This window comes from Orycteropus afer, unplaced genomic scaffold (genome assembly GCF_000298275.1).
Source record: "Orycteropus afer afer isolate SDZICR_OR568_19922 unplaced genomic scaffold, OryAfe1.0 scaffold00368, whole genome shotgun sequence".
Classification (NCBI taxonomy): Eukaryota; Metazoa; Chordata; class Mammalia; order Tubulidentata; family Orycteropodidae; genus Orycteropus; species Orycteropus afer.
The window spans coordinates 2,486,114-2,512,865 of NW_006921955.1; the positions used below are offsets into that span (position 1 = coordinate 2,486,114).

A 26,752-nucleotide genomic window follows, 5' to 3' on the forward strand; every position below is an offset into this window, starting at 1 on the left:
TATAGTAGGTTTTGAGATCTGGCAGTGTGAGACCTCCTACTTTATTTTTCTTAGAAGATGAATTCTTGAGGATGTGATTTATACATCAGAACTATATTCCATCAGTTCTGACATTTGAAGCCAAGACATACTGGGGTGGTCATCTGTTGCTGGGCAGTGCTCTTTCCTTCCCAGTGGGTCCTAGAGTGATGGGTACATGGTGGTGGAGTGCTGAGTGTGTGAGTATCCACCTTAGCCAAGCATATCATACCCTTCTCACGAACAGAGAGATGTTGGGCAGACCTGAAATCATAGCACATAGCATTGCACCCTGTGACTCAGTAATGTCTGCAGAGTGGTGAGGATCTCATTGTTCCTATGAAACAGTCTCTAAGGTAGAGCTGTACATTACTGTCAATAAGTTGTATACCTGTAAAAAGCTGAATTTGCAAAAGTTGTATGATAGATATATCTACAATGACTAAAGTAAGAGTAGTTGCTGAGGCTTCTTATGTGCAACAAATACCTCATGGGATTTCATTTCTTGCTTAGAGGTTAATGCTTCTGTTCTGCCTTCTAGTTCATTGCATAGAGCCAGCTGTCTTAAAAGTTTGCAAGTGTCTATTCAAGGCACAGCCTTTGGTCTCTAGTCATCTGAAGCAGTAGAGGAAGAAGGAGAGTCAGGAATAGGAGGAAATAGAATATGTGCTAATTGCCTCCATGAACAACTGCCTCCTTTGCCATGAATCCAGAACTAGATGGTGCTCAGCTACTATTACAACATTTTGATCAAAGATTCTCTAAAAGAATCATGATCAAAAGGAGGAAAATACAGAACAGAATTTCAGATTCTCATGAAATCTAGATTTTCTGGAGTCATGGAGGCTGGATGTAACCCTAAAACTATTGCCCTGAGATAATCTTTAAACCTTAAACCAAAAATATTCCCTGAAGTCTTTTAAAATCAGACAGTAGTTTAGCTGAACCAGTAAAGAATGTCTATCTTGAGCATTTTAAGATCTATCTGTAGGAGTTCAAATTGACAACAGCAACTCAAAATGATAGGAAACTTAGGAGGCAGTGAGTTTATGTTAATGGGGAAGGAGCAATTCAAAAAAGGAGGGTGAGGATAAATGCACAGCTCAAAGAATGTAATCAATTTCACTGAATTGTATGTGTAAAAACTTTCATTGGTGTTCTTTTTGCTGTGTATATTCTCAGCAACAAGACCAACAAAAAATAAAAAGTAATTTATGTTGCTTGCAGGGAATTTAGAAAACAGAAGTGTGAAGAAAATAAAAATTACTTCGTAATTTCAATAAAGCAAAATAATAATAAAAACCGTTTAAGAGATGCATGCTGTGGAGAGGCACAAACGATAATAAATCTGACCTTGTGTTGGCTGGAGTGGTTGGTGTCCCTCATCCCTATCAAAGCAACTCATGTAAGAGGAAAAGGAAGGTGAGAAGTGTTGTACAACCCAAAGGATGTAATAAATGTCACTGAAATGTGACATTGTGGTCTAAGCCAAGGCATCCCAATAGGATCATAGGCTCCTCTTCTAATTCCTCAGAGAAGAGTTCTAGGGTTGGAAAGGGATGAGGCTGGATTGAAGACCTGCTAACATGATTACTTTATTTTTGTTACTATTTCTTCAGGTACAGGATATTGACAAGCTAAATGCAGTACATACATTTGTAATAACAGGAAGGAAAAGGTCCCTGGAGCTTCAAACTCGGTAGGGCATAGTTTATTTCTAACTATCTGCTATTTGGTGAATATCTCTGACTTGACATTTTGGCACATTATTTCATTTTCTAAACAGTGTAACTGCATTGTGTTCTTATTTACTCATTCATTTCATCCATTAATTTACTGATTTATTCATGTTCTAAAACATAACAGTGCTAAGAGGAATATAGCAAATATTAAGCCTTTGCCCAGCCCTTACCCCTCCCCATCCCTGACTGACCATCTTTTAAGTGTTCTTCTAGAATTTTTAATGTACATACACATGCATATTTATTTATGTATGTATTATTATTTATCCCAAATGCCAGTTTACTGTAAAGCCTGAAATCATTGTATACTCAAGGATCATTTCCTAAAGGCATAAAATTCCCCATTATAACCATTTACCAGTTCCTCATCTACAGGTGTGTGGGCTCCTCTGACTTTGCTACTGCAAACAGTGCTGAAGTCTGGGTTACACTTGCACATGGGTCTCTGTGCATATGTGTCACTATATCCATCAGATAAATTCCTGAAGTAGAGCTGCTGGTCAAAGAGTAAGATGTGAGTTTTAAATATTGATGGCTGCTCTCAAGCTTCCCACTGAAGCAGATGCTTGGGTTGTGCTGTGACTGAGAGTGCACAGGCAAATCCATCTTCCACCTCCTACCACCAAGAGATTTTTGTAATGATACATTATAGTCCAGCAAGAATGCACTGGGCAATACAAGAGGCATAGATTTGCATCCACTGTCAGGTAGAGTTAAGTGGCACTCCACACACCATACCCAGCCACGGGTGATTCAGAGCCCTCAGAGTCTGTCTTATAAGCACTTGAGTTGCATGTAGATGGCAGCAAGTGGCAAAGCAGCCCCTGATGCTTAGGTGTGGTACTCAGATGTGTGCTCAGGTGTTCACTGAGAATCAGCTTGCTTGTTTATAATTAGTATCAGAGCTTGGGTTAATAAAATATTGGTTTTGTTTTTGTAGGACAGAGGAAGAGAAGAATGAATGGATCCAGGTAAAGCCTTTAAAGTTTAAAGTAACCAAGTAACCAGGTTATTGAGCCCCACTGCCCTGTCGCAGTGACCCAGACACCTTCGACCCCACCTGCCCAGCTTTACAGTGATGCAGTGGCAGGGATATTCTTCAGAAGCACCTTCAGATTCACAAACCTTCCATTAAGTTGTTTGAGCAGGGCTGGAATGTGACATTTCAGGTTAGGGTGAGATAAGATAACCCTGTGGTTGGGTGGTCCTTGGGTATGGGTCACACACATCCCCACTCTGTTCCTGCCTTGGATGTGCTCCCTGACTTTGTCATATTCTTCCAGGTCATCAGGGCCACCATTGAGAAGCACAAGCAGAACAGTGAGACCTTCAAGGCCTTCAGTGGCCCCCTCAGCTGGAATGAGGACCCCATCTTCCCACCAGATCCATCTGTTAGTACCAGTGTGTGGGGCCTGTCCTCTGTGGCCTCACCCAGACCAGGGGATGGGTGGCTTTCATCACAGAAGGGCTCAGGAAAAGGCTCATAGCAGAGGGGCTTGTGAGCATATGGGAAGTATCGCCTGAAGCCTTTGTGGGACTGGGGCTGCAGTAAGGCAGCCAAGAACCAGGGTGGTAGAGCAAATATACAAGCACATCTGCCTGGGCTTTGCAGGATGTGCTGTGGCCCCAGGTGAGTGGGGTGGGAAGGAGAGCAGGTATGTATGTGGAGTACTACTACATGTGGGCATTTGATGAGGCAGCCCCATGCATTGAAGAGTCATCCTCACTGTGGAAATCAAGTCCCAGAGATCCCAAATAGTATGCCAAAGCTACAGAGTAGTGTCATGGTGGCCACTGCACCCCTTTTGCACTACTGGGAAACCTAGTATTGTACACACTTATTTGTGTTTGTATTTTTTTGTCCCAAATTCCACCACTGGAAAATGGTCATTGGAAATTTGTTACCTCCCACTGACTCCAATGTGTTGTGGGAGACAGAGAGCAGACTCAAGTCTATTGGTTGGTAAGGATGCTGCCCAGAGTTATTTATACTTTTTACCAAACCAGCTTCCATTTTTCTGCTTAATTAATGTGTTTTGGAAGAAACTTTTTATTGTTATCATGAATGAAAACTACTGTCAGATTCTGGGAAAATGGCAGCATGAGTAGGTCTAATTTCCCAATCCTCCCCACAGGCACAGTAAGAAACACAGCAAGAGAACTGTGTTTGGTTCTGCAGAACTCTGAATTTGTGCATATAGGACAGCAACAGGACTAAAGATGGACCCAAATCAACAATAAGCCTCACATGGTGGGACAAACATTTCTTCCATACTACCCACCTCTCTCCCTCCTGGTGCAGTGGGCTGTCAGTCACCATGGACTGCAGTAGTAGTGTGTGCAGACTACCAACTGCCACAGAGCTCATTCCTCCAGCCAATCCACAGCCTATCTGTGCACAGAGAAGAGGCTAGAGCTCTTGCTTTGAAATTAATAAGATAGGTCCCCCTGCTGGTCTGTTCCAGGTGTGCCTGCCCTTCCCCTCCTGGCATGATCGAAAGATAGCAGTCATGGTCCCAGTCAACCTGCAGCTGCCCTGAAAATGGGAAGGGATCTCAATCTCTGGCTCTGAGAGAAATAGGCCCCACAGAGTTGGAGAGAGAACAGAGAACAGAGGCTGAAGGTTACACGTGCTGGAGAGCCATTCATTCAGTGTGGACTTTCTGATCAGAAAACTCCTAACTGCCAATGTGGTCAGATGTAGCCCTCATAGAAGAGAGGAAGAGGGATAACCAAAGAACGAAGGCTATGCTCCCTGGAGGACAAATTGATTAGTGCCCGTTCTGTTTTGTGTTTGGGAGATGAGAGATGGTGAGCAGGTCTAGATAGAAACCTGAACTTTTTGAAACAGAATCATCACAAAGAGGAAAAGGGAGCAGTAAGCAAAGTCTGAAGTTCTGCCTGCCTAAGAGTTTTTATAGAAAGGATGCTGTAAAAGCGCTGGATACTGGGAGAATTGAGAAAGTCAACACCTTGTAAAATTATAATGTTCTGGCTTCCATGAAAATGGCATGGCACACATAAAAATGGAAATGATAACCATAAAGTGAGCAAGACAAAGGGAGAGAATTTCCCCCTTTGTTTCTAGAAGCCCAAATCATGAACAAAATGGAAGGATAGAATAAAACAAGATTAAACAAGATCAAAGAACTAAAGGAAAATACAAAGAATTTAAGAAAGTCAAAGAAAACAAGACATGAACAAAATAACAATTTAAATAAGGAGATGAAAACTATAAAAAGAAACTGAACAGAAATATTGGAACTGAAAAAGATAATAACTGAAAAGAGAAACTCATTGAAAAGGTTTAACAGATTTGAGCAGATAGAAAAAAAATCAGTGAACTAGAAGATACCAAGTCAAACCAAACTCACTGCTATCAAGTCAATTCTGATTCATAGTACCCCCCACTGGGTTTCCAAGGCTGTAAATCTTTATAGAAGTAGACTTCCTCATCTTTCTTCCACAGAGTGGCTGGTGGGTTTGAACCACCAAGCTTTTGGTTAGCAGCCAAATGCATTAACCACTATACCATCAGAGCTCCTTGAACTAGAAGATAAGGTAATTAAAATTATGAAGTCTGAAGAGCAATAGGGGAGAAGGCTCTAGACTGCTGAGGTCACTTTAATGGAATTATGAGACAACATCAAGTGAATTGATATACAAATCATGAGATCCCCAGAAGATAATGATAAACCCAAAATAATCCACACCAAAATGCATTATAACCATGCTCTCAAAAACAAAAGACAGAGAATTCTGAAAGCAGCAAAAGAAAAGAAAATTGTCACATAAAAGAATCTCCAATAAATTTAAGTGTTGATTTATCCTTAGAAACCTTGGAGATGAGAAGGCAATGGAGTAACATATTCAAAATGGTGAAATAAAAGAACTGTCAACCAAGAATATTATACCTGGCAAAACCCTCTTTTCATCTTGATGGCAAAAGTAGGGCAATCCCCAGATAAACAAAGGTCAGAGTGTACAATCACTAGGTCTGCCTTATGAGAAATGCTAATTGCTAAATCCTTCAGATTGTAAGGAAGGATACCAGACAATAACTCAAAGACATGCATTGAGAAACAAAAAGGATCTCAATAAAAAATAAATGTAAGGGCAAGTTTTTTTTGCTTGGTGATATTAGTGGTTATGTCTGTCATGCTTTACAATGACAAATAGAAATATATACAAAATAAGTTTAAATGCATGTTATGGAGCACATAATGCATAATGATGTAATTGGTGGTAACAACGACACAAATGGGATTGGATGGGGTGATATAGGTATACAGTTTCTGTATATTACTGGAGTTAAATTCATAGCAATTTAATCCTGACTGTTATAAACACAAAATGTTAAAGCAGTGCTTACAATAACCACAAAGAACAAGTCTGAAAAATACACACAAAAATAGAGGAGGAAGTAATCAAAATAGTTTATTTAATAACAGCAAGAAAACAGAGAAAATTGTCAATATTAGAGGAAATGGGGTGGGGAGAAGGTATAAGATAGGACATCAAGAAAGAAGATCAATAAGGAAATAGAGGACATGAATGACACTATAAACCAACTAGACCTAACAGATATATATAGAACACTCTACCAAACAACAACACAACATATATTCTTCTCCAGTACACATGGATCATTCTCCAGGATAGACCCAATTTAGGTCACGAAGTAAGTCTTAATAAGCTTAAATCATACAAAGTATTTTCACACACCACAATGGAGTGAAACTAGAAATTAGTAACAGGAAGAAAACTGGAAAATACACATATATATGGAAATTAAACAGATACTATTAAACAACCAATGGGTCAGGAAGGAATCAAAAGAGAAATCAGAAAATACTTACTGTAATGAAAATAAAAACATAGCATATCAAAACTTATGGAATGCAGTGCTCACAGGAAAATTTACAGCTCTAAATGCCTACATTAAAAAAGAAGAAAGCTCAAACATCAATAACCTAACTTTACAACCTGAAGAACTTAAAAAAAAAAACAAAACAGCAAATCAAACTCAAAGCATAGGAAGGAACGAGATAATAGAGATCAAAGGAGAGATAAATAAAATAGTAATAAAACAATATTATCAATGAAATCAGAAGTTGATTTGTCAAAAAGAAAACAAACAGACAAACCTTTAATTAGATTGACAAAGAATAAAAGAAGTTGCGGGTATTTAAAATAGAAAATTAGTGGGCGAGTTCAAAATGGAGTCTCATCAGTAATCACCATGCTATTTCCCTCTAGCAACTTAGTGCTTGAAAAATTAGTACAGCAGTTTGAATTAGGGATTTTGGTGCTCTGAACAGCTCACTGAGTCAGAGTGCACCAAACTAAGAGAAGAATTAGAGGAAAGATACAGGAGAAAAAAACAAAGAGAATCTACTCTGCGGAACAGGGACAGGCAGCTGAGAAAGGCCATTAGAGACTTCCCTGGGGGACTGACCAGCAGGCAATAAGGGCCATCCCAGACCCCCCCCCCCCCCCCCGGATCAAGGCAGAAGACACCCAATATCAGCACACCAGTGACCACACCAGCAAAACAGCGATCATCACAAGGGTCGACCTTCAGCACCTGATTTTATTGGTAACTTGGGTCGGCTAGGTGCAAACGGGCACATCCAGCACCACTGAATCCCAAGCAGAGAGCCTATTGGTGCCCCAGGAGGGTTTGCTCGCTCCCCCTGCAGTGGGTCACTGAAAAGGCTTGGGTCAGCTTAGTGGCATCAAGATGTCTGCACATGACTTTATCACTAATATTGGGACCATAGATTCCTAATGGGCACTGTCCCAACTCCAGTGCAGTTGAAACTGCGCACATCTTTGGCACCACAGGTGGGCAGTCCCACAAACTCCCAAGCTGATTGCAGTTTGGGCGGGTTGAGCCGGCGCCACGGGAAGGCGAGGTGGAGAGAGAAAACACACGCGCAGCACATTGGGGGAGCCGGGAAGTTGCCCTGAGTAGGCTTTTTGTCACCGAGGGGTCTCGGGAGTAGGGATATTTTGTGTGTGTCTGAGCCTGGCAGAGAGTAGTGACTCCCTCAACAACTGGAATCTTTTCTGAAATGGTCCCATGGGCTTGTAAGTAACAGTAGATGTCATCAGTAGTAGCCCACTCAAACCCCTAGGAAACGCCCCTAGCAACAGCAAGCTTTCTTTTTTCCACTCCCACTTTCTCACCTACCCAATAGAAGAAACCACATTTAGCCAGCATAAAACCTCCCGGTTTGAACTCTAAACCCTCTTCATGCCAAAGGAAACCCTTATCCACATTCCTCACAGTGACTCCACCAACACGAAGAATATGCAGCGCGATCTAGCATACCTGAATTAATAACTAAATGAAACAAAATACACCAGCTTCACCTTTTCAAAATATTAAACCATATAACCAAGACAAAACAAATCAACACGTAACCAACAGTTAAAGACAACCTCAAAATGTCTAGGAAACAACAGGCAACCTCAAATCAAACAAATAAAAAAACAGGACAACATGGAGGAAGAGGAAGCAACAGAATTATCCGAGACGGAATTTAGAAGATATGTTTATAGAGCTATACAAGAGCCTAAGGAAATCCCAAACAGAAACCAGGAGAACACAGACAGTTCCCTGGAGGGATTCAGGAAAATCATCCAGGAGCAGAATATTAAAATTAATACACAATCAGAACTTAAACAAAAACAGCAGTTAGAAATGCAGAAGATGAACACCAAAGATAATGAGTACCAATATGACAGAATTACACAACACAGTAGAAGCACAAAAGAGTAGGTAACAACTGGCTGAAGAATGCATATCCCAACTAGAAGACAAATCCCTGGACACTAGCCTGTATGAAGAAAAATCAGAACAAAAATTTAAGAGAAATGAAGAGAACCTAAGAATTTTATGCGATGACATGAGAAGAAACAATATTAGGCTCATTGGAATTCCAGAACAAGAAGAGGCAAAAAAGACTACTAAGAAAATTGTGGAAGACCTGCTAACAGAAAACTTTCCCCATATCATGAAGGGAGAAAAGATATTTGTCCAAGAAGCTCATAGAACCCCATACAAGGTAGATCCCAAGAGAAAAATACCGAGGCATATTATAATCAAACATTCCAAAACCAAAGACAAAGAAAAAATTTTGAGAGCTGCCTAAGAAAAAAGAAGTATTACTTATAGTAATCAAACAGGTTGAGCTCTGATTACTCAGCAGAAACCATGCAGGCAAGAAGGCAATGGGACAGCATATATAATACACTGAAGGGAAAGAACTTCCAACAAAGAATCCTATATCCAGCCAAATTATCCATCAAATATGAGGGCGAAATCAAGGCATTCTCAGATAAAAAGAAATTAAGAGATTTTGTAAAAACCAGACTAACCCTACAAGAAATGCTTAAGGAAGTTCTATCAATAGAGAACCCACAAGAGAGATCAACAAAAGCAGGATGCGTGACATCAACTTAAAACCAAATCAGAAATAAATACTCAAAATAAGACCATAAAACATTCTACCTTAAAAACCAAGGAACTCAATCAGCACACAACAATAGCAACTGACCTATCAGAGGGAGTAAAACTTCTAGGTATAGACCCTCAAATGGAGAGAGAAACAGGACAATGTCTTTGCAGTATGCAGTTCTAAAAATGTCGAAACAAAAATATACTCCAAGGTAACCAAAGAGAAAAGTAACAGTTCTTCTAAGCAAATCCAGAATGAAGCAAAACATTTGGGTTTAATAAGCACAAAACCAACTGTAAAGAAGAAAAGGGAGAAAGCAGTAGCCAACAAACTGAACTCAGCACAGAAAAATATATGGACCATAGAATCACAAACATCATGATAAAAGAACACAGTAGAATGACAGCAGTCGATTCATACTTATCACTAATTACACTCAATGTGAATGGACTAAATGCACCTATCAAGAGAAAGAGAGTGGCAGACTGGATAAGAAAAGAAGACCCATCGATATGCTGCCTACAAGAGACCCACCTTAGACTCACAGATAAAAGCAAGTTAAGAGTTAAGAGATGGAAAAGAGTATACCAAGCCAATGGAAACCAAAAAAAGGCAGGAGTATAGCAATAGTGATCTCTGATAAAATAGACATTAAGGTGAAAGACATCATAAGAGATAAGAGGGACATTATATGATGCTGAAAGGGTCAATTGACAAAGAAGATGTTACAATAATAAACATTTATGCACCCAATGGAAGTGCTCCAAAATATGTGAAGCAAATATTAACTGAATTAAAAGGGATGATAGACAACTCTACAATAGTAGTGGGAGCTTTAACACGCTGTTTTCAAAGAGGGACAGGTCAACTGGAAAAAAAACTCAGCAAGGATACGGAAGAATTCAAAAGTACAATCAATCAACTCAACCTCACAGACATATTCAGAGCATTTCACCCAACAAAAGAGCAATTCACATTCTTTTCCAGTGCACATGGGTCCTTCTCCAGAATAGACCATATGCTAAGATAGAAAACAATCCTCAATAAATTCAAAAGCATTGAAATACTGCAAAGCATCTTCTCAGACCACAATGTTATAAAACTAGAAATTAATAATAAGAAGAGCAAGGAAAAAGCATCAAACATATGGAAGTTGAACAACTCACTGCTCAAGAAATACTGGGTAACAGAACAGATAAAATCTGAAAGAAAAAAAAATTCCTAGAAACAAATGAGAATGAAGATACATCATAACCAAACCTATAGGACACAGTGAAAGCAGTACTCACAGGACAGTTTATAGCAATAAATGCATACATCAAAAAAGAGGAAAGAAACAAAATCAACACTCTAACTCACCAACTCCAACAACTAGAAATAGAACAACAAAAGAATCATACAGTATCTAGAAGCAAGGAAATAATAAATATCAGAGCAGAAATAAATGAAACAAAATAAAAAAAATCAACAAAACAAAGAGCTGGTTCTTCAAAAAGATTAATAAAACTGATAAATCACTGGCAGACCTAACAAAAGAAAAGAAAGACAAGATCCAAATCACAAGAATTGTGAATGAAAATTGTGTCATCACAACAGAACCAACCGAAATTAAAAAGATACTGACAGAATATTATGAAAAACTGTACTCCAATAGATTTGAGAACCTAGAAGAGATGGACAAGCTTCTCACAAGACCTACCTAAACTATCCCACTCCGAGACAGAAAGTTTAAACAGCCCCATAACAAGGGAAAAAAATGAACAGGTCATAAAAAAACTTCCCACAAAGAAAAGCCCTGGCCCTGATGGCTTCACTGTAGAATTCTATCAAATATTTAGAGAAGAGTTGACACTTATGCTACTCAAGCTACTCCAGAACATAGAAAAGGATGGAAAACTCCCAAACTCATTTATGAAGCAAACATAACACTAATTCCAAAACCAGGGAAAGACACCACTAGAAGGGAAAACTACAGACCAATATCAGTCATGAACATAGATGCAAAAATCTTTAACAAAATCTTGGCCAACAGAATCCAACAACATATCAAAAAATTAATACACCCTGACCAAGTGAGATTCATACCAGGTTTACAAGGGTGGTTCAACATCAGAAAATCAATCAATGTAATCCACCACATAAACAAAACAAAGGAAAAGAACCATATGATTATATCAATTGATGCAGAAGAGGCATTTGATAAAATCCAACATCCATTCCTGTTTAGAACTCTCAGCAAAATAAGTGTAGAAGGGAAATTCCTCAACATAATAAAGGGTATATATGCAAAACCAAAGGCCAACATCATTATTAATGGAGAAAGACTCAAGGCATTCCTCTTATGAACAGGAACCAGACAGGGATGCCCTCTATCACCACTTCTATTTAACATTGTGTTGAAAGTCCTGGCCAGGCCAATAAGGCAAGAAAGAGAAATAAAAGGCATATAAATTGGCAAAGAGGAATTAAAACTATCTCTATTTGTGGATGATATGATCCTGTATATAGAAAACCCAAGGGACTCAATAAAAAAACTACTGAAACTGATAGAGAGGTTCAGCATAGTGGCAGGATACAAGATCAACATACAGAAATCAGTTGGATTTCTCTACACCAGCAAGGAGTCCTCTGATAAAGAAATAAGGGAAACTATACCATTTACTATAGCTACAAAAAAAGATAAAATATCTAGGAATAAACCTCACCAGAGACAAAAAGACCTATACAGAGAAAACTATAAAACACTGCTACAAGAGACAAGAGCATTACATAAATGGAAGAACCTACCTTGTTCATGGATAGGTAGACTAAACATTGTGAAAATGTCAATACTACCTAAAGCAATCTATACATTTAACCCAATCCTGATCCAGATTTTAACAAAATTTTTTGAGAACATGGAAAAACTAATTACTAATTTCATATGGAAAGGAAAGAGTCCTTGAATAAGCAGAGCACTTCTCAAGAAGAAAAACAAAGTGGGAGGTCTCACTCTCCCAGATCTTAAGAACTACAGTACAGCCACAGTAGTTGAAACAGCATGGTATTGGTACAATGATAGACAGACCAATGGAACAGAATCGAAAGTCCAGAAATAGATGCATCCACCTATGGAAAACTGATCTTTGACAAAGGTCCAAAACCCATTAAATGGGGAAGAGACAGCCTCTTTAACAAATGGTGCTGGCAAAACTGAACATCCACCTGCAGAAAAATGAAACAGGACCCATGCCTCACTCCATACACAAAAACAAACTCAAGCTGGATCAAAGACTTAAATGTAAGACCCAAAACTATAAAATTCATCAAAGATAAAATAGGGGCAAATCTGGGAGCCCTAATTTATGGCATAGTCTGTCAAGCATATCCCAGAATATGCAGGAGATAGAAGAGAAGCCAGATGACTGGGACCTTTTAAAAATTAAATTCTTGTGCGCATCGAAAGATTTTGTGAAAAGGGTAAAAAGAGAACCTACAGATTGGGAGAAAATATTTGCCTATGACATATCTGATAAAGGACTTATCTTCAAAATCTATAGAAAACTTCAACACCTCAACACCAAAAAGACAAGTAACCCAATTCCAAAGTGGGCAAAGGATTTGAACAGGCATTTCACCAAAGAGGATATACAGGCAGCCAACAAACACATGAGAAATTGCTCACGGTCATTAATCATTAGAGAGATGTAAATCAAAACAGCAATGAGATATCATCTCACCCCAGCAATAATAACAAAGTTCAACAAGTCAGAAAGTAACAAATGCTGGCAAGGTTGTGGAGAGATCGGAACTCTTGTACACTGCTGGTGGGATTGTAAAATGGTACAACCATTGTGGCAAACAGTATGGTGTTTCCTTAAAAAACTGAAAATAGAAGTCCCGTTTGATCCAGCAATTCAATTGCTAGGAATATACCCTAAAGAGGTGAAAGATGGTGCATGAACAGACATATGTACATCTATGTTCATCGCAGCACAATTTACCATAGCAAAGAGATGGACGCAACCTAAGTGCCCATCAATGGATGAGCGGATAACCAAATTATGGTATATCCACACAATGGAATACTATGCCACACTAAAGAACAATGAGGGATATGCAAATCATCTCACAACATAGATGAAGCTGGAGGACATTATGCTGAGTGAAATAAGTCAATCGCAAAAAGACAAGTACTGTATGAGCCCATTACTGTAAAAAGACAGAGAAGAGTTTTCTTGGAAAAGGGAACTCACCTAGTAGGTCACCAGGATGGGGAGGGAAGGGGAAGGATTAATTTCGGGCTAGTTGGGGCCTACACACTGACATGGTAGGGGGAGGGATATACGGTAAGGATATATGACCACCATAATAACGTCAGGAAATGGGAGGACACTGGATTGTACACATAAAGGATAGACAATAGATGCTAATACCAACCAATGTGTCCACAATACTGTACTGCCATTAACACCAAACACTAGGCTATACAGATGAACACATAAACACCTGAGATGATCTGACAGGGCCAGTGAACAGATGTATACTCTAGACCAAGGATAGATTCAGCTGAGGCTAATCTTACACAGGCACCAGTGATACAAAATACCTGCAGTCCTTACAGAAACAATAGAAGACAGACACAGCGTAATCCCTCACAGACAACAAGACACTGTAGGAGAGAGATCCAATAGATCTACTGCGTCAGGACCATAATACTGGAGGACACCAGACTCAACTGGCACAACAAAATACATAAAAGCGTTGCTCCACATCCTACAGTGGTGAGTAGTGTCTGGGTTCTTAAAAGCTTTCAAGTGGCTATCTAAGATGCAGCTTACGGTCTCTTAGCATTGAAAGTGAAGAAGAATACACACACAAACACATACACACACACAAAGGGCATTTAGAAGCAATCAGCCCGAGGACACACTGGCCCTCTAGACCAGAAGAAGAATACACACACAAACATATACACACACACAAAGGGCATTTAGAAGCAATCAGCCTGAGGACACAATGGCCCTCTAGACCAGAAGAACTAGATGGTGTCTGGCTACCAATGCCAACCACTCAGGAAAGGATCAAATCTGGAGATCCTGGAAAGAGTGAGAGAGAAAATGTGGAACAAAACCCCAAAACTCAATAATGACCAGAATTGCTAGTCAGATGAAATCTGGTGAGTTTCCCAATACTCTGGCCTTGGCATACATTCTGAACCTGGAATAAAACTCACTTCCAGAGGTGGGCTCTTAGCCCAATATCTAACAAGATGTACATGCAGACCACTCAACCCAGGATGGCACACCCATAAATTCAATGGTAATACATCCCTTAGAGCAATAGACCATGGGACACCAGAGGACCAACATTCAAACTAAGGAAATGCAGGACAAACAGGAGTGCATGAATGTGAGGGGCACAAGGGGAGGGTTATAAGGTAGGGAGGGAGAGTCTAGGTTAGGGTTTGACATGGCAAATGGGGAATGAAATCAAATGTACACATTACGTTGAATGTAAAACAACCTCTTAAAATGAATATTTTAAAAAATAATAATAAAAATAAAATCAGAAATTAGAGACATTACAACCAACCCTACAGAAACAGAATTATAAAAGAATACTATGAGCAATTAAATGACTACAAATTAGATTATCTAGATGAAATGGATATATTCTTAAAAACACAAAAACTTCTACATTAACTCAAAAGAAAAAGATATTAATAAATCCATAACAAATGAAGATAGTAAATCAGTAATCAACCACCCCCCATGCAAAAAAAAAAAAAAAAAGACCAGGTGGCTTTACTGGGGAATTCTACCAAATATTTATGGAAGTGACCACAACCTTCTTAAACTTTTCCAAATACCAAAACCAGACAGATACCACAAAAGAAAACTACAAACCAATGTCTCTTATGACTATGTTGTTGTTGTTATGTGCCGATGAAGAAAATTCTAATAAACCAAATTAAAAAGAATTTTAAAAGGATTACATAATGGCAGCAAGCTAAAATAAATAGCTGCAATTGTAGTTGTTCAATATAATATCTGCAGTTAATCTAAGAAATACTAAGAATACTAAGAAAATACTTGGAAAAACATCAAAGGAAAGAGAGAAGAAGCCAAAGAGGCTCAAGACAAACAAGTAGCTAACCAGAAAAAATAACAGAAGTATGGAAATAATGGGGCAAAAAAGACATAAGACACACACCACACACAAACTAAGTACTTCATTTTCAGTAATTACCTTAAAGGTAAATGACCTAAACTCCCCATTAAAAAGACAGTGACAGAATGAATTAAAACCATGATCCATCCTTATACTGCCTACAAGAGATTCATATTAGATACAAGAATAAAACAGACTGAAAGTAAAAGGATAGAAAGGAGTATCAGATAAATATCACTTAAGATATCAGATAAAACAGACTTTAAATCAGAATCTACTATAAAAAATAAGGACATTATGTAATAGTAAGAGTCAATTAGTCAAGAAGACATAACAATTATAAATATATCACCTAACATCAGTGCTCCAAAATATATGGAACAAATATTGACTGATATGAAAGAAGTTATAGAAAACTCCACAATAATAATTGGGAACTTCAATATATCACTTTAAATTCTGGACAGAATATCTAAAAGAACCAGTAAGGACATACCAAAACAAAAACAAACCCACTGCCATTGAGTAGATTTTGGCTCATAGCGACCCTGTAGGACAGTGTAGAACTACTCCCTTGGGGTTTCTAAGGCTGTACATCTTTATGAACGTAGACTACCTTATCTTTCTCCCACAGAGTGGCTGGTGGGTTTGATCCACTGACCTTTTGGTTAGCAGCCAAAGGCCTTAACCACTGTGCCACCACAGTGAGGACATAGAGGGCTCCAATAATGCTGTAAGTCAAGTAAACCTAATGGATATATATATAATGCTCTACCCATCATCAGAACTATACACATTTTTCTCCTGCGCACATGAGTCATTTTCCAGAATAGACCCTATAATAGGCCACAAAATAAGTCTTAACAAATTTTAAAACATTGCAATTATACAAAGCATCTTCTTGGACCACAAAGGAATAATAATAGAAATTAATAGCAGAAGCAAAACTAGGAAACACACAAATTCATGGAAATTAAACAACAGACTGTTAAATAACTAGGTCCAGGAAGAATCACATGTGAAATTACAAAATAACTAGGGAGAAATGAAAACACATCATAGTAAAAATTATGGGATGCAGCCAAGGCTTATTTAAGCCTAGTGGGTTCCATAAACTTTATTTGCATTGTTAGCAAGCTATCCACTCTCCTTGATGGACCACAAGCACCTCATTTGCATAGTGCCACCTAATCATTTGATGGAAGTTACATGATCAAGGCTAAAAAGGCCACATAAAAGTGATCCATCACATTCCACATATATAATTTCGAAACTACAGCAAAAACAACCAAAAAAATTTTAAAAAATGTGCAGGTATATATATATGTATGTATGTACACATATATGCATATAGGTATGTATATGTCAGCATATATTTATATACAGGTATGTGTCAAAATGTCCACAATAAATTCTGTGAAATAGTACATTATGTGATTTAGTTGTTGTGCAAACACTGTATTATATATAGTATGTATATTTGTATATATTTGATACAAATATATATTTGCAAATATATGTTAAAGCAACCCCTTCACAAGTTACTCTGGCTCTCCATTAGTGACCAGAGTCTTGGGGTTTGCAAACTTGAACCTGCAAATGGCTGATTCTGGAAGTGCAGAACTCTCTGAATAGCCCCCAGGAGCCTGGATGGAATCAGAAATCTGGAGGCCACAGCCTAGTGTCTCCCTGCAGGTACTGACCTGTAGGGTAGCCAGGCAGGGCACATACTAGTAGTAGCCATGGGAACCAAGACAGCCAGGGCTTGGCTGACTCCATGGCTCCAGGGCTGCAGCCCAGACAAGGCAGCTGCAGGAGCCAAGCCCCAGAGCCCCCTCAGCACTACAAATTCAACATTGGCCCTGCCTCCTGATGCCTTGGGAGCTCTGGTAGCATAGTGGCTAAGGCACTTGACTGCTAACCAGATGGCTGGCGGTTCAAACCCACTAGCCACTCCTTGGAAGGAAGGTTGGGCAATCCTGCTTCCGTAGTGATACTGCCTCGGAAACCCAAGGAGGGGTCGCTATGAGTCAGGTCTGACTCGACGGCACATAACAACAACAACAACAACCTGATGCCTTTCCAAGCAATACCTTCTTCCCTACCCCATGGGCATGTATGTGGCTGGACATTGCCCAAGTATATACATATACATGTGTATGTATGTATATTCATATATATAATAAAATACATAGAGGACACAATTACAGATACCTCTTAGACTGAACCAAACAACTAACAAGATTGATTTTCTGGTTTGGAAGGATTAAGACCACAATCTCATGGAACATCTCAGTCAGTTGGTATAATATAGTTTATAAAGTTTATGTACTACATCCTAGTTTGATGAGTAGTGTCTGAGATCTTAAAAGCTTTTGAATGGCCATCTAAGATACAATTACTGGTCTCTACTTCTCTGGAGCAAAAGAGAAAGAAGGAAACCAAAGACTCAAAGAAGAAACTAGTCTATAGGACAAATAATCTATACAAACCAAATCTACATTGAGACCAGAAGAACTAGATATTGCCCAGCTACAACTATCAACTATTCCAATCAGGCCACAATAGATAGACTCTGATAGAATGGGCAAAAAATGTGGAAAAGGACCTCAAATTCCTTAAAAAACAAAAAACAAACCTAATGGACTGGTTGAGACTGGAGAACTCCCTGAGACTATTGCTCTGGAATACTCTTCAAACATTGAACTAAAACTAACCATTGAGGTCACTTTGTAAGTAAGTAACAGATTGGCTCACAAAATAATGAATATCACTCATAAGTATCATGCTGCTTTAAAAAATCACCTATATGAGACCAAATAGTCAACAATTACTTTAAAACAAAGATAAGAATATAAGAGGGCATGGAAACTAGATTAATAGAAATGGAACATTCAGAATGGAAACGATGAGAATGCTCATACATTGTGAAAAATGTAAACCATGTCACCAAACAATGTAAAAATTATTGAATGGGAACCTAAACTGCTGTATAAACCTTCACCAAAAAAACAATAAAATATATTTTAAAAAAGGAAGATGTAAAACTATCCCTTTTCTTAGACAACATGTTTATATATAGCTAGCTAGCTAGTTAGCTGTATCTATCTATCTATCTATCCCACAGAATCCACAAGAAAGCTAATAAAGCTAGTAAGTATGTTCATCAATGTGGCAGGATACAAGGCCAGTATACAAAAATTGGTCGGGTTCTTCTACATCAGGAATGAGAAACCTGTGAAGAAAATTAAGGAAACAGTTCCATTTACGATAGCATCCAAAAGAATAAAATATCCAGGAATAGATTTACCAAGGAAGTGAAAGACTTGTGCACTAAAATCTACAAAACATCAACGAAAGAAATTGAAGAAGACCTAAATAAATGGAAGGATATTCTGTGCTTATGGATCGTAAGACTTAATTTTGTTAAGGCATCAATACTACCTAAAGCAATCTGTAGATTCAACACAATTCTCATAAAAATTGCAACAGCCCTCTTTGCAGAAATGGAAAAGCCAATCCTCAAATTTATGTGGAACTGAAAGTGTCCCTGAATAGCTAAAGCAATCTTGAAAAAGAAGAAGAAAGTAAGAGGACTCACACTTTCTGATCTCAAAACATATTATATAGCTATAATAATCAAAATAATGCAATATTGTATAGACATTTAGACAAATGGAATAGATTTGAGAGTCCTGAAACCAGTACATCTATGGTCAGTTGATTTCAACAAGTATGCTAAGTCCATTCTATGGGGAAAATAATAGTCTGTTTAACAAGTGGTCCTGGACAAATTGATTTCCACAAACAAAAGAATGAACCTGGATTCATACCTTACACCGTGTGATAGTTAAGGTTGTGTGTCAACTTGACCATGATTCTGATGGTCTAGCAGTTATGATGTAGTTATCCCCCATGATGAGATCTGATACAGCGTAATCACCTCCATGATGTTATTTGCTATGAGCAATAAATTAAAAGGGAGTTTCCTTTGTGGTGTGGTCTGCTTCCAGTATATATGGAAAAGCTCTGGGAATATTTGCTGGCTTTTTGCTAAGAATCCTGCATCTGGCTTGTCATCAACTGGACTTGAACCAGTGGCCAGCCATATTGCCTACCAATTTTGGGATTGTTGCCTTCACAACCTGTAATCCAACAATCTGCCATTTTATGTGTCAGTCATGGATTTGTCAGCCTCCAAAGCCAGCTAAGTGAGTCAGGAGAAGCCTCTAGCTTGATGTTTGACCCATGGACTTGGGACTTGCCAGCCTCTACATATATATAAGCTTCACTGGTTTTGTTTCTATAGAGAACCCAGCCTAAAACACACCATATATAAAACTGACTCACAATAGATCAAGGACCTAAATATAAGAATTAAAACTGTAAAACTATAGAACTTAACATAGTAATAATGCTTTGTGACCTAGTTTTAAGTAATGGATTCTTAAATATGTATATCGAATGTACAAGAAACAAAAGAAAAGAGATAAATGGGACTTCAATTTTAAAACTTTTGTTCATCAAAGGACTTTTTCAACAAAATTAAGACAACCTACAAATTGGGAGAAAAATGTTGGGAACCACATATATCATCAGGGTTTAATATCCAGAATATATAAAGAACTCTTACAACTTAACAAAAAGACAAACAACCCAAACAAAAAATAGGCAAAGGACTTGAATAAACATTCTTCAAAGAAGAAATACAAATTGCTAATAAGCAGATGAAAAGATGCTCAGCATCATTATTTATTAGGGAAATGCAAATCAAAACAAGAATGAGATCTTCATGCCAAGTAGTATAGCTATGATTTAAAAGAAGGAGAACAGGACTTGGTGAGGATGTGGAGAAACTGGAATACTCATCCATTTCTTGTGGGATTGTGAAATGGTACAGACACAGCAGAAAACAGTTTGACAGTTCCTCAAAAAGTTAAACAGAACTGCCATATGATCCAACACTTCCACTCCTAGGCATATATCTAAAGAATTGAAAATGGGAAGACAGATTTGGGCTCCAGCACACTAATGTTAATTTCATCAATATTCACAATAGCTGAAAGGTGGAAATAGCCTAAAGGTTCATAAACAGATGAATGGATAAACAAAATGTGGTGTATCCATACAATGGAATATTATTCAGTCATAAAGAGAAATGAAGTTCTGATACATGGTGCAATATGGATGAACTGTGAGAAAACATCATCCTGTGAAATAAGTCAGTAACAAAAAGACAAATATTGTATGTTCCTCTGATATGCAATATCTAGAGTAGGCACATGTAAAGAGACCAAAGTTTATTAATAGTTACCAGGGCTTGGCAGAGGGAAGTGGGAAAGGAGGACTCACTGCTTAAGGGACACTGAGATTCTGTTAAGTGTGATCAAAAAAAAAAAAAAAAAAAATCTGGAAATGAATAGTGGTGATGGTTGAACAACATGATGAACTTACTTTATTCCACTGAATTGTAGGTGTAAAAACTGTTAAAATGGAAAATGTTTTATTATGTACGTATTACCACAAAAAGCAAACAAACCACTGCCTCCTGTGGAGAATGGCTGTGACCTGACAGAAGACAATGAAGGAACATACAAGGCACAGGTACCTGCTTGCCTGCAGTGCCTGGGCCTGAGCTCGGAGCTTCCCTGTGCTCAGAAGTCCAGGAGTGCCAGGACCCCACAGGCCATCTGAAGGGTGGAGATAGATTAAACAGGGTAAAGTCTCACTGAGTGCTGGTTGTTTGGTACAAGCAGACCATGTAGTAGGAGATTCCCCCTCCGCTGGGGAAGGCTTAGGGACAGAAAGGCCAGAGAGCAGAGGACTTATCTCAGGCTTCTGGGGCTGTCCTGAGACAAAGGGCCATACACTAAGGGACTTAAAGCATCAGAAAGGTATTCTTTCACAATCCTGAAGGCCACAAGTCCCCATTTAGGGTGTCAGCTGTGCCATGCTGTTTCTGAGGGCTCTCAGGAAAATCCTTTTTCCTTGCCTGTTCCTTGTGATGGCCCCAGGTGTTCCTTGGTTTGTGGCAGCATCACTCCAATCTCTGAGTCATTCATACAGCCATCTTCCTTATGTGTCTCTGTGTATCCTCTTTCTCTTCTCCTTATAAGGTTACCAGTCATTGGATTTAGGGCCCATGCTACTCCAGTATGACCTCATCTTAACTTGAAAACATCTGCAAAGACTGTATTTCCAAATAAGGTCACATATATAGATACCAAGGGTTAGGACTTGAACACAGCTTTTTGGGACACACAGTCCAACCCCAATGGAACTTTCCCAAAGTTACATAGCAAATAATGTAAACCTGATTATTCTTCCATGACCCTGCCATCATGAACAAAAACTGAGGGTTCAGCAGATGTCACTTTGCTACTTGTGATGTAGCCATGTAGTCAGAAGCCTCATGCCACTGTATATGCTCCTTCCTAGGTGGTAGGTGCCATTTCCATGGAGCCCATGGTAGCAGCTGATAGTGGTAAGGGTGCTGAAAGGGTAAGTGACCACAGCAGCTGTTTACAGAAGTGGGCTGGGAGAGTTATGATCTGGAGATTGTGGATTGGAATCAGGGTCGAGCTCCTTGTCAGGAGTGTGTGTGTTTTTTTTTTTTTGGGGGGGGGGGATTTGCAATGTTCATTATTCATGTCTTCCAATAGTTGTGAGAGCTGGCTGGTCCAGAGACTTCATTGGGTACTGGGGCAGTGACCTACAGACCTTATTGAGTTGGGAGGCTGTGTGGTCTCAGCTGTGTGACTTGAAGCCCTGGGCTGTTGTGCCTGTGAAGTGATCCTGGAAATCTAGGCGGCAGGGATTCAAGTCCCAGCAGCAGTTACAGTGAGGGGGTGGAATGCTGATGAGGCTGGGATGATCTCCCACCTCCATTGGATGTGATCAGTACTGTAAGCATGGTCATGTTCTCTGGGCTGCACACAGAAAGTTTGGACCCTCTATAGAGATCTTAGACTGTGAAGAGCTGCTGGTGCTGGGAAGAGGGGCCATGCCAGGTCTATCCAGGGTAAGGGATAGGGAGTAGGCTGCATTTTAGGAAGGCAACAGTGCCTGTGAACACCATAGCTTTTCACCAGCATATATGACACCCACTCAGTCTAAGCTTCTATCAGCAGCTTCTGTGGAGTGTGGTCATGGCTCCTCTTCTGCTTTGATTGCCTTTTCTGTGCAGTGGAGACTAAACAGAACCCTGCATGTCTGTACACAGCATACAATGAATGCCCGGTACCTGGGGCTATTGTGCTGAACCATTGGACTTTATAGTTACTGCCACCAATAACAGTAAAGAGCCCCAGGCCTACCTTCTGAATGGTGCTTCTCTTGGCTACCATACTGTATCCCACAATCTCCAGCCTCAGGAGAAATGAGACAGATCCCACCCCATAGACAGAGTGTTCCCTTCAGAGGCAAGGACTTTTCCCCAGGGTCTCTTGGCCTCTACCTCTGGGGCAGGGTCCCTGTATTTTCTCGTTCAAGCTACCTACCTCACCCACCCCTCAAGCTCCTGCCTAGTTTCCCTTCGTCTCCCATCCTCTTTTCCTCTCCCCCACTCTTCCTCTTTCCCTTTTTGACTTTGTCTCATCTATTTTGGTCATGTTGTAAGAAGGGACCATTCCCTGGAAAACGATGTCATGCTTGCTAGGGTGGAGGGTCGACGAAAGAGGGGGAGGCCTTCAATGAGATGGATTGACATGGTGGCTGCGATGATGGGCTCAAGTATAACAGGGATTGTGAGGCTGGCGCGGGATTGGGCAGTGTTTTGTTCTGCTGTGCATGGGGTCGCTATGAGTCGGAAACGACTCGACGGCACTTAACAACAACAACAACTCCTTCCCTTTTCTTCCTCTCTCCTTCCTTCCCTTCTTTTTTTCCTTCCTCTCTCCTTTCCCACCTTTTCCTCCTCCCAGATCTCTCTACCCCTCCCCACCTCACACATCTATCTCCTCAGGAACTGTGAATTTAACGTCCAACTCCTGGAGCAATTTTCCAGGCTATGAACATTGACCTGTTAGATTATTGCAGCCGCACAGGGGGTTCGTTGTGGTCATCCCACTTTATGGTTGAGGAAACAGGGTCAGAGCAGGGAGGTGACTTGGCCAAAGTCCTTGTGGCTGTAAGTTGGGGTGGGGGCTGAACTGGAGCTTTGTACTTCAGGCTCCAAGCTCCTTGAAGAAGAGTGGCAAGGCCTGCTGTCCCCCGGGATCATTTTCCTTGGCCTGATAAACCTCCTGGGATCTTTTTGGATCACTGGTCACACTAGCAAGCATTCCTTTTGTGACTTGCATTTTTATAAGAAAACGTTAATCCCTTGCCCTGGGTGTGTGAGGTTACAGGGTAAGCCCCTGCTGAGGCACATGCTGGCCAGAGATGACACCTGTCTGCATCCCTCCTCTGTTCCCTATAGTGGGGCTCTGCCCAAACAGGGGCCAGATACAGGCTGACTTTGAGGAAACCTGTGAGGCTTTCAAGGAAGCAGTAAACATTCCACATGGCTCAGTGGAGTGTAGGGAGATTTTTAAATAAAAATCAAATGAGTTGGCAGAGCGAAGGCCTTCACTTAAGTGGGGATGCCTTCTGCCTTGGCAAAAGACACTTGGCTCCACAAAGGGGCGCTGCTAAGCAGACAAGTGCCCAGGGAAAGGTGTAGGTGGGACCTGCAGCATCATTCCAGCCCTGCCTGACAACCTTCCTGCCCCTTCCCTCCCCACCTATCCCCCTATGCCTCTCTTACCTTTACTTGTCCTCAGGACCTACCTGTCTAGCATGCCTGCCCCTGGGCCACTGATAAATGGTTCTCACATGAGAGGGCCCACAGCCATGTTTTCATTTTCTGTTCCGGTTGATGGTCCTCCAAGACAATATGGAGCTTTAGTGTTTTGTTTTCTGAGACTCTGGGGAACTTCATGAGACAGAGCTCTCATACAGCCTGCACCTTGAGTGTGCCTGTCCCCATGCTGATGTGAGCTATGCCTCAAGCAGTTGGCCTGAGGTAGAAACAGTCATGTCCAACTCACAGATGGGCACAGGTACTCCACAGTCAGGCAGAAACCCACATATATCTACATGTATAGGTGTCCCTATCAGCGAGATGAGTCAGTGCTGAGCAGAGAGACCTCTGGCATTTCTACATGGGTGCAGAACTCCCTCCCATCAGCCACCCATCATGCTGAGCTGAGGTTTCTGCAAAGTGATCCCAGGAGTCCCACCAGTTATCTGTAGAAGCAGGGTTGGCACCAGAGCCTGTCAGCTGGCAAAAGGCTCCACTGTTTCCCAGCCCTGTGGTTAGTGCCACTGAGCAGCTACCCCTACTCCTGTCAAATGCACATGTTGGAACCCTGAGTCCAATAGGACATTGAAGACAGGGACCCTCAGAGCAGTAGGAAGCCATGTAGATGTCTGGCTCAGGGAGGTCTCCCTGCAGCAGGTGAGCTGGAACAATGAAAACTGGAATGTGGAGCAGAGGGGGAGGGGACATTCTGTGCAGGAACAGCAGGTGCAGAGCATGGGCTGGTGTAGGGGGGAGTCATGTAGGTTCCGTAGCACAATACCTCTTGATGTAGAATGGGGTCTAAAAGCACAGTCCCCAGGGCCACCCTCACTTCTAACACCAACTGCAAGTTTGGAGGTTCCCAAACTAACCTCAGGTTCAATAATTCACTAGAAGGACTCACAGAACTGACTGAAAGCTCTTATACTCACCAATTGCCATCAAGTAGATTCTGACTCCTGGCAACCGCAGGTGTGTCAGACTAGAACTACACTCACAAGATTTTCAATGGCTGATGTTTTGGAAGCAGATTTCTAGACCTTTCTTCCAAGGAGCCTCTGGGTGATGGACTCAAACCTCCAACTTTTTGGTCAGCAGCCAAGGATGTAACCCTTTGTATGTTTACGCTACTCAGTGACTCTGCCTGTTCTATAAATCCTATAAATTCAGCTGGGCCTTCGTGTCAGGGACCAGCCGTAGTTAGAGCAAGGCTTGCCATGCCATCCACCCTCAGCACTACTGGGATCCACATCTCTGAGTGTACTGCTTGCCACCTGGTGTGTCCCTCTCAGCCTGTCCCCATCCTGCAGGGCTCTACTCACCCTCTGCATGCTCTGTGGCCTTCCACAGTTTTAGCAAGCCATGTACCATGGCCTACTGGTTGTCATGGCTATTCCCTGAGAACCAGAGTGTTCAACAAGCCACAGGGATGCCTAAGGGCTAAGGGGCAGGGTCATGCCACCCTACCACTATGGCCTTTACCTATGGCATCAGACTCCTCAACTGAAAATGGGGACATCAGTTATATCCAAGCACATTGATATTTTCAGAGCAATAGAAGGTTGAGGGTGGCTAGGCTCCAGAAGACCCCACAACAGTTACCCCCCTTTCCTTTCCTTTTCTATCTCACTGTCCCTTCTCCCCCACCCTGCCCCTCCTCCCCCTTGTAGTACATGGCTTAGCAGTTCTGAGAGATGTCACCACCAAAGAAGACTACGGAGTGGACAAAGAGCTCAGGCACTTGGCAAGGGTGTAAGGAGTGGCCTCAGCCATGGGCTGGGTGGCATGTGGCAGGGATGTGACACTCAGGGAAACACATGGTTCTGCAGGTTTGTTATATTCCTCTTCTGCCTGGCAAATGTCAAACCTGCATTCTTCCTCTGTGATCTGAGCTTAACATCATGTGTAAAAAAAAAAAAAAAAAAAAAAGCTTACATGCTTACATAAAATAAACCACAAAGAGGAGCCAAAGTTCATGTGACATCTCACATTCAAGGAGAAAGTGTTTCATTAGACAAAGGGGGTTGGTGTGATGATAAGGCTTCAAAGTCTGTGTTGGTCAGGAAGCCAGGCCCTCCTCAGGCCCCCTAATGCCCAGCATATTGTGGAGGACCTATTTGTCCCCATTGCCAGATGTGGACAGGGCAAGGAGGAGACCTGCACAGTTCATAAAGCCAGGAAGACAGGGCCAGGATTTACGCTGATCCTAAGCCCAACCTCATCTCTCCCCTTAAATAAGTCCACTGATTTCTCCTTAAAGCTGCCAAGTTTATGTTAACAATATTTTTTTTTCCAACTTTTATTATGGAAGTTTTAAAACATTGTATATAAAAGTAGAGGTATTAGCTATGTCATAGTGAAGCATCAGTCTTACACTCTGTTAGAAGCGAAAGCAGAGTTTTATTGAAAAGTAGAGAGATTTGCAAGACAGGAGACACACTAGCACCAGGCAGGATACTTTACATCCCAAACTGCAAGAAGAAATAATGTTTTTTAACAGGTGGAATAAACAAAGGACTACTGCTCACAAGCTGCTGTTGTTGCTGTTATGTGCTGTTGAGTTAGACCAGACTCATAGCGACCCCTCCTTG

The 26,752-nt window shown here is 40.6% G+C and overlaps 1 protein-coding gene across 1 annotated transcript in view; it reads left to right on the forward strand.

Moving 5' to 3' along the window:
• FGD3 (FYVE, RhoGEF and PH domain containing 3) overlaps positions 1 to 26,752 on the forward strand; it is a 123,737-nt gene that overhangs the window by 43,038 nt on the left and 53,947 nt on the right. Inside the window, 4 exon segments of the mRNA XM_042782557.1 lie at positions 1,638 to 1,717; positions 2,701 to 2,731; positions 3,044 to 3,151; positions 21,818 to 21,880. Of these exon segments, the coding sequence (XP_042638491.1) occupies positions 1,638 to 1,717; positions 2,701 to 2,731; positions 3,044 to 3,151; positions 21,818 to 21,880 (282 nt within the window).